The 9437-nt window shown below is 39.3% G+C and overlaps 1 protein-coding gene across 1 annotated transcript in view; it reads left to right on the top strand.

The window, feature by feature from the left end:
* Dcaf1 (DDB1 and CUL4 associated factor 1) overlaps nucleotides 1-9437 on the top strand; it is a 108747-nt gene that overhangs the window by 26207 nt on the left and 73103 nt on the right. The window contains exons 4-5 of the mRNA XM_008849601.3: nucleotides 4445-4518; nucleotides 8209-8322. Coding sequence (XP_008847823.1) covers nucleotides 4445-4518; nucleotides 8209-8322 — 188 coding nt within the window. The remainder of the gene's footprint in view (nucleotides 1-4444; nucleotides 4519-8208; nucleotides 8323-9437) is intronic.

Genomic DNA, 9437 nt, shown 5'->3' with positions numbered 1-9437 from the left:
GTGTGTGTGTGTGTGTGTGTGTGTGTGTGTGTGTACCTATGCAGATATAAGGATCAGAAGAGGGTATCGTGTGGCCTCCTCTGTCACCCTTTGCCTATTCCTTTGAGGCAAGGTCTTTTCTTGAAACTGGGACTCAAATTTTCTTGGCTAGATTGAAAGTCAACATGTCCCAGTATCCTCCTTTGTCTGCCTGCATCAGAGTTGAGGTTACAGATGTGCACAGGACCCCCAGCTGGTTTTATGGGTGTAATGATCCAAACTCTGGTCCTTATGATTGCCTTCTTAATTGCTGAGCCATCTCTCCAGCTCCAACCTCCCTTTTCTTTTTTCAGTGCTTGGAATTGAACCCAGGGCTTTATACATGTGAGGGAAGTGCTCTACAACTGAGCTATATCCATGCCTCTATAAACAGATTTCTTGATATCCACTTTACTGTCTTGACAAATAAATTATGCTATCTCGTGTTAATTTGGTTTTGCATCAAACCATAATAAACTGTCCTGTTTTGGCATGAAAATTGCTATAATACAGATTATGTGGGATTTGAGACACTTTATATTTTCTCAAAAATAGATTACCAGTGGGCAAAACTTTAGTCATGTATGGACCACACTGCTTCTGTGTATGTAGTCTATAGCCAGAAGCTGTCATTTGAGTTTGAAATTTTGTGTGTGCAAAGGTAGTGTGAATGTGTCCAAGAGATTGATAAAAGTGCTAGTCATGCAAGCCTGATCATCTGAGGCTTGGTCATGGAACCCACACAAAGCTGGATGTGGTGGCACACATTTTTAATCCCAGTGTTCCTACTGTGAGAAGAGAGAGACAGGATAATTGTCTTGGAAGCTCATGGGCCAGCTAGCCTGGAGTATTAGCATAGTGGCAGAAATAAGAGAGGGACTACCTCAACAAGGTAGAAGGCCAGAACTGACTCTCAAAAATTATCCTCTGACTTCTATATGTTGTGCTGTGCCATGTCACACTCACATGTGTGTGCACACACACACAATAACTAAATAAAAGATAGTGTGAATAAGTAGAATTATAAAAGTAAAATTGTATATCTGGGTTGTTTCAGGGCTCATTTCTGTTTCTTATACTTTGATTTTCATTTCTAAGTACTTTATGCATTTCAAATCGACTGTCTAGGTGTGATGTTACCTGCTCCCCATCCTAGACATTCATACTTAGTCCTAGAATAATTTAAATCACATCTTCAGTGAAGCAGTAGCGCATGAAGAAGTACAAAATGAGTGTGATAGCTCATCAAGGAGTCCAGGGGGAGTCAGTTACCCCTACCACCCGATCAGTCGACCTTAGCTGCGTGTGGGGGAGGGGCTAAGGATCTATAGGCCAAGAATGCCAGGAGGCACCTCTCTCATGATTTTCTGTGGCTGTTGGGAAGTCACAGGATCTATTTGATTGTGGACTTTCCATTGCAGCCGTAAATGGGGGGCACCCACTCCTCTGTAAATAAATCCCCACCCTATGCTCTTTAAAAAAGAAAGAAAGAAAGAAAGAAAGAAAGAAAGAAAGAAAGAAAGAAAGAAAGAAAATGATAGGTGTTTGGATAGATGAGAGAGATCTGTCTTAGACTGCAAGTGGGTGGATGGACTTGGACTGGGTAATGTCTGAGGACACTGACTTGACCCAGTGGGCCTTAACACCAAGGACAGAGTACATGGGTTCCAGTTGGCAATGGGGAGAGTGTTGGTGGGGACAGGGCTATAAAGATGATTCAGATTGTTTGAGATGTTCTGTATGAAATATAACAAAATTTAATAACAAATTTTTAAAAATTAAAAAAATGAGTGTGATATCAGGAATCAAGTTAACAAATGGATTATGGGAGGAAGTACAAGAGAGAAGTCATGCTTGGTGTCATTGCAGAGGGAGGAGGGACAGAGAACAATAGCCTTTTTCCCTGTAGAAACTTACAGATGGGTGGGGACCTTCCTCAGTGGTAGAGTGCTTACCTAGCATTCTTTTTCTTCTTCTTCTTTTAAAATTTATTTATTTATTTTTTGCTTTCAACACATTTTTTTTTCTGTATTCCAGTCATGATTTTTATCTTCCTCACTACATTATCTTTTAACAAGAGAAAGACAGGAGTGTAGTCATCCAGGCTACAGCTGTTGATCCAAAGAGCACACACAGGTCTTAAGGCAGGCAGTTCTTGTACCCAGGCAGACTGGTGATACCATGTAGTCCTAAAAGGATGGCTGGGCCACAAATATGGTACCTTTCTTACTTACAATGTTTGAAGGGAAAAATGTTGTTTCATGTTAAAACTAAAAAAAGTCAAAGTGTTCTCTAAACAGATCACATTGATTTTTTTATTTTTTTTAAATCTCCCTGGAGTCTGAGAGTCCTGGTGCTCTGTGCTCATGACAGTCTAAGGAGTTAATAAATATACTGATTATTGACAAAGTTGATGTCAGGTGATAGAGTTGACCCTTAGTATCTATGGAGACTGGTTCCAGGATGCCAAAGTCCTCATATACTTAAGGACAGATGTGATTTTTCTTTTTTTCATATATTTTTATTGGATTTTTATGTATTCAATATACAACATCTTAATCATCTTTATACCCCCTTCTCCATTGGCACCCTCCCATAGCCCCCTCTCCACTGGATTTCATGCATTCTATCATTTATGTTAAGGCCTATTGAGTCAAGTTAGTGTCCCCTGATGTCCCTCAGTGTAAGTTCATCCACTCTTACCTAGCATTCTTGAGACCCTGGTTATAAAACAAGAAAGAGACTTAAATTTTTTTTCTCACCTCTTCCTGTTAAACAATATCTGTGATCTGTGATTGTCACACTCTTTAACTAAAAATAAGATTTCAGTCTTACATTTATAAACAGTGAAAGATGTCATTAGTTTTAAAAAAATTCTTTTTATTTCATGTGTGTGCTTTGCTTGCATGTATGTATGTCAGTGCATCTTGTTATATGTGCAGTGCCCATGGAGGCCAGAGGAGGGAACTGAAGTTAGGGACAGTTGTTAGTTGCCCTGTGTGTGCTGGGAACCAAACCTGGGTTCAGTGGAAGAACAGCAAGTGCTCTAAACCACTGAGCCATCTCTCCAGCCCCATCAGTTTTTGTTGTATCATCTTGTAACTTTTTTGTGAATTACTCTTGAGAGAGTAAATATCAGCAGATCACATTTGTGTCTTTATTCTTATTGTATCATTTGACTATCTTTATGTCTCGAGTAATGGTCTGAAGGGAATGAAACAAAATGGATGATACCTGTTTTAAAAATAAATATTTCAAGTCCAGTGTGGTGGTGCATACCTTAATCCCAGCTCTGGGGAGGCAGGCAAATCTCTTTGAGTTCAAGGCCACCTGGTCTGTGCTCACCTATGTGGAGGCCAGAGGTTGATGTTGGATGCTTTCTTCTTTTGCTCCACCTTAATTACTATTTTTTTTAAAGTTATTATTATTTTTTTTGGTCTTTTTCAAAAAGGGTCTCCCTGTAGCCCCAGTTGGCCTGGAACTCCCTATGTAGGGTAGGCTGGCCTTGAATTTACAGAGATTCACCTGCCTCTGCTTCCCGATTGCTGGGATTAAAGGCCTGCACCACCATGTCCAGCTTTAGTTAATTTTTTGTGTGTCCATGATGTGTGGGCACACATGCCACAGTGCACATGCGGAGGTCAAGGGACAGCTTTGTAGAGATGATTCTTTTTCTCTTTCCACCTTTACACAGATTCTGGAAGTTGAATTAAGTTTGTCAGGCTTGTGTAGCAAGTGCCTTTACCTGCTGAGCCTCTTATTGTCTGTCACAAAAACTTGGAATTTGCTGTTTTGGCTAGCATGACTGGTTAGTGAATCCCTACCATCTTCCCGTTTGTGCATCCTCCAGTGGGTTACAGATGTATACTGCTGTGCCTGTTTTTTTTGTTTTTTTTTTTTTATAAAAATCAACAACAACAAAAAAAACCATAGAAGCTAGGGACCTGAACTTAGGTCCTCATCCTTCTGCAGCAAGTACTTTACCAACTGAGCCATTTCCCCAGTCCTGGCTTTCTTATTGTTACTGTCATATATCCTTGTTGACACTGGTCTAAAGCTACTACACCATTATATAATTCAATATTGTCATGCAGGTAGTAACTGGGAAATGAGGTTTGAGATCAGTAGCTTAAGATTTCAAATTGTCACTTTTTTTTTTTTTTTTTTTCCCAAAGACAGGCTCTCACTGTGTATCTCTGGCTGACCTGAAACTCCCTATGTAGATCCGCCTGGCCTCAAACTTAGATATTTGCCTGCCTCTGCTTCCCCAGTGATAAAATCAAAGGCATGTACCATCACTCCTGTTCCTTTTGCTAGCATTTCATTAGCAGTACCTGGAACAACTCAAATGTTATTCCAAAGGTCTAATTCTTTTGACTAAGTTGACTATTCATTTGTTTGTTTGTTTCTCCCCTTTTTTTGTCAGGTCGAGCTGATCCAGAGTGTATGCTGGGCCACTTGCTGAGAATACTCTTCAAGAATGATGATTTCATGAACGCAGTAGGTTGCCCTTTTATATTTTCTTCAGAAATTATCAGCAGATATTGTACATTTATTTGTTTTATATCATCTAAGGCCTTGTCAAAGTTGGGAGTAGAGTGGGTAGATGTTTTTTTTTTTTGAAAGTGTCATGGACTGCGTTTTCGAACTTTTCAGAAATCTGTAATTTTCTTTTTGGGTGCTTTGTTTAATCAAGTATCGGTAAGGGCTCCCAAGTCCTCTTTCTTTGGCAAGACTGTTTTGATTTGGGAATATGAATATTCTTTTAGATTCCTGATTGGAAAAATAAGAATGATACGTATTGTGTGATTCTGCACTGAAATGGTGGGTGTTGTTTGCTTTGGCATGTGAGTGAAAAGGAGGGTTTTTTTTTGTAACTGTTGTGAAGAGTAAATGAATGTATATGTATACATACACATGCATTAATATATTTCCCTCATAGTTCTTGAAAATATAAATAGCTCAAGAAATTGTTAATGCTTATGATTTAAAACAATATTATTTTATATATATGAGTGTATTGCCTGCTTGTATGTAAGTGCACCTATGTTGTGCAGTGTTGGTGGAGGTCAGAAGAGGGAGTTGGATTCCCCTAAACTGGAGTTACGGATGGTTGTTCGCTACCATGTGGGTGCTGGGAATTGAATCCAGGTTCTCTGTAAGAACAGCCAGTGCTCCTGACCAGTAAGCCATCTCTCTAGTCTTCATGGTTTCTTTTTGGAGGTGAAATGACTTTGGGGTTCATATTTTGGGTACTTTTTGCTGTCAGTTTTATCTTTGGGCAAGAAACTTAAGCCACTTAAAACTTTCTTTTTCTCTGTCTCAATTGTCATAAAATTTCCTACATTTCCTATAAAATGGAGATGATAGTACTTCAAATCATTTTTGTAATCATTGAATAAAAAATTAAGCAGGGAAAGTACAACGTGACAAGTCTTGTCCTTTATTCTTCATTTTATATAGCTCAGACAACTTTTAAAATTTGACATGGAAATGCTAGAGAGATGACTCAGTGGTTAAAAGCATGTTTTGTTTTTTTTTTTTTTTTTTTTTGGTCTTTTTGGGACAGGGTCTTCCTGTAGCCCCAGCTGTCCTGGAACTCACTATGTAGACCAGGCTGGCCTTGAACTCACAGAGATCCACCTACCTTTGCCTCATGAGTGCTGGGATTAAAGGTGTGTGCCACCATTCCGGCTAAAAGCATGTGTTATTTTTTTGGAGGACCTGAATTTGGTTCCCAGCATCAGTATTGTGCTTTTCACTACACCCTATTATTTTTCAGCTCCAGAGGATCCAGTGCCCTCTTTTGGACTCCAGGGGCACCTGTACTCACACATACACATTCCCATATGCAGACAGGCACATACACATATAATTAAAAATGAATTTAAAAAACAACTGGGGCTGGAGAGATGGCCCAGCAGTTAAGAGCATTGACTGCTCTTGCAGAGGACCTGGGTTCAATTCCCAGCACCGACATGGTGGCTAACAACTGCCCTTAACTCCAGTTCCAGGGGAATTCAATGCTGTCTTCTGACCTCTGTGGGCATTGCATAACATGGTGTATGTAAATACATGTAGGCAGTACATTCAGACACATAAAATAAAAATAAAATATTTTAACTCCACTGGACATTGTATCATCTTAATTAAAGTCTATTACTGATTTTTCATTGCCTTTAGGATAAATTTGAAATTCCTTTATTTGGTACAAGAACCTGTCTCCAGCCTTTGTTCTCTCTAGCTTCATTTTTTTTTTCTCAAAAACTTAAAAAAATGTTTATGTGTATGAGTGTGTTTTGCCTGCATGTATTTAAGTGTACCACATGAATGCAATGTACTTAGAGGCCAGAAGAGGGTGGTAGATTCCCTGGAATTGGAGTTATGGATGGTTGTTAGCTGCCCTGTGGGTGCTGGGAACCAAGCCCAGGTCCTCTGCAAGAACAGCCAGTGCTCTTAACTGCTGAGCCGTCTCTTCAGTGCCTCTTGCTTCATTTCTTTATTTTTTTTGTTTTTTTTTTTTGAGACAGAGTCTCCCTATAACTCTAGCTGTCCAGGAACTTGCTATGTAGGCCCCAAACTCACAGAGATTCGCCTTGCTTGCCTCTGCTGGGATTAAAGGCATCCCGCCACACCCTGCTTTAACTTTGTTTCTTACCCACTGGCCCACTCTCCTTCTGCTTCTCCTTAGCTACTCCTTACTTGTTCTTTATATTATGGGTTGGAGTCCTTTCCTCTCTAAATGCTTTTGTAAATCCTCTATGGTGTCTTGTCATATTAGCTTGCTTAACTGTCTGCTCTGTTAGATGTTAAGACTTTTAATGGTAGTAGTGGGTAAATAATTATGCAATAGTAAAAATTAGATGAGTGCTAAGACGAAAGCTTTACACGCATGTGTGTGTATAATTTATTATAAAATTCAAGTTTTCATTAACAATTGTCAAGAATTTGATAACTTTTGAGCTTTAACGTCTGTGTTTGCTAAGTAGTTATAGGGAGATTTGTGGGGTATTTTTTGAGATAAGGTCTCTCTGTCACCCCAGCTGGGGCCTGGAACTCTATGTATACATGGCTGGCCTGGATCTCACAGAGATCCTTCAGCTTCTTGTCTCCTGAGTGCTGGAATTATTTGGTTATTAAAGCTGGGGAAGAAATAAAAGTGATTTTGGCTAAGTTGACCTATTCATAATAATTAAAAGTTTAACATTTTTTACGTATAGTTTCATTTTTTACTGGGGTTGGGCGGGTTATTTTTGAGACAGGGTCTCTCTTAGCCCCAGCTGATCTAGAACTTGCTATGTAGACCAGGCTGACCTTGATTTCACAGAGATCTGCCTGTCTTTGCCTCCGGAGTACTGGCATTAATAGTCTCATATTTTTAAAGAAAATGATGGGAGCTAGTGTGATGGCTTATCTCTGTAATCCTAACAGTTGACAGGCTGAGAGAGGAGAAAGATTTGAGTTTGAGATCATACTATTGGACCATATGGTGAGACCCTGTTTCAGAAAACTGGAAAAGGGGAGTTGGGATTGAATGTGATCAAAATACATTGTATGAAATTCTCAAATATTTATAAAAAAAATTAAAAAACCCATGGAAATATATTAAGGATTTATTAAAATTGCTTAGTTTGAATGAATTGAATTCCAGACAAAAGTACTCCTTTTTGAAATTTGTAATTGTTAGGGGCTGAAGAGATTTCTCAGTGGTTAAGAGCATTGACTTTTTCCAGAGGACCTGAGTTTGGTTCCCAGCACCCAAATGGTGGCAAACAACTGTCTGCAACTCCAGTTCCAGGGATCTAATGCCCTCTTCTGGCCTCTGCAGGCACTATATGCATGTGCTGCACTTGCATACATGCAGGCAGAACACTCATACATACAAAATAAAAATAAATTTTAAGCCGGGTGTGGTGGCACATGCCTTGAATTCCAGTACTCGGGAGGCAGAGGCAGGCGGATCTCTGCGAGTTCAAGGCCAGCCTGGTCTACATAGTTCCAGGACAGCTGGGGCTACAGGGAGACCGTGTCTCAAAAAGACCAAAAAATAAAAATAAAAAAAAATAGAAATTTAAAAATGTGTTAGCATATTAATTGTACAAGTTAGTGGGAGTCACTGTCGTATTCTATACATTGATCATGTCCGTCTACCCTTGTTGTACCCTCACCCTTCCTCTTTCTTCTTTATAGCTGGTGAATGCCTATGTGATGACGAGTAGAGAGCCTCCTTTAAACACTGCAGCTTGCAGACTGCTACTAGACATCATGCCAGGTCTAGAAACTGCAGTTGTCTTTCAAGAAAAGGTACTTGGTAGACAAAAGTCATTATTGTGGTTTTTAATTGAATGGCAACTTGTTGGATTTGTCTGTTACTAAAGTAATTGTTTTCTTATTCAAGTGGCAATATATGCTATAGATAAGCAAAAGAAAAATTTAGAAGATAGTTATTTGAAGTAGTCATGATGGTGCACACCCTGTAATCCCAGCACTGGGAGGTGGAGGTAGGAGGGTCAGGGGTTCATAGTCCTTTGCCAATTGGAAGTTCAAGACCACCCTGGGCTACATGAGTGCAGTAGCATGTTTTGAAATCTTAAGATCATGTTTTTGAAGTATATTTATGGTCTTATTTAAATTCTCTCTCTTTTTTTTTTTTTTTTTTTTCACCCTTGTGGTAGTGGGGATTGAACCTAAGACCTAACACATGCTAGGCAAGTGCTCTACTCCTGAGAACACCTCCAGCTTAAATTCTTAATTTTTGTGCATGTGTTACTGAGGATCAAACTCAGGAACTCATATGCCAACTAAATGCTCTACCACTGAACTCCATCTCTAGCCTCCAATTTTTTTTTTTTTTTTTTTTTTTTTTTTTTTTTTTTTTGGTCTTTTTGAGACAGGCTCTCCCTGTAGCCCCAGCTGTCCTGGAACTCACTATGTAGACCAGGCTGGCCTTGAACTCACAGAGATTCACTTGCCCCTGTCTCCCGAGTGCTGGGATTAAAGGTGTGCACCACCATGCCCGGCTTTTTTTAAAAAAATTTATTTTTGTATTTTATTTTTTTATGTGTACAAGTGCTATGCCTAAATGTCTATAAGTGCACTCATGTCATGGGTCAGATGACCCACTACCATTATAGGACATTTTGCGAGATGCTCATGGTCCCTGGGAACTAATCGACCTAGGAGGGCAGGGAGCAAAAAGTGTCTTTTGTATCCCTCTGACCCAATTAGTATAGATCTCAAGGTATGTCTGTTAAACATCCAAGAAGGTTAGTTCCACCATTCTGGCATTTTTAATTACTGTGTGTCCTGCAGATAAATCTTGGGTAATGACCAGTTGGTCTCAAATAAACCTTATCTAGAGATATTTTTCTTGATCTGTTATGTATAATTTGTCAGTAGATTGTAGGAATAATATGGTT

Source organism: Nannospalax galili, unplaced genomic scaffold (assembly GCF_000622305.1).
Source record: "Nannospalax galili isolate Female #2095 unplaced genomic scaffold, S.galili_v1.0 scaffold851, whole genome shotgun sequence".
In the NCBI taxonomy this organism is placed as follows: Eukaryota; Metazoa; Chordata; class Mammalia; order Rodentia; family Spalacidae; genus Nannospalax; species Nannospalax galili.
The sequence above is the reverse complement of the archived record's forward strand: the minus strand, read 5'-3'. Positions and strand labels throughout refer to the sequence as shown.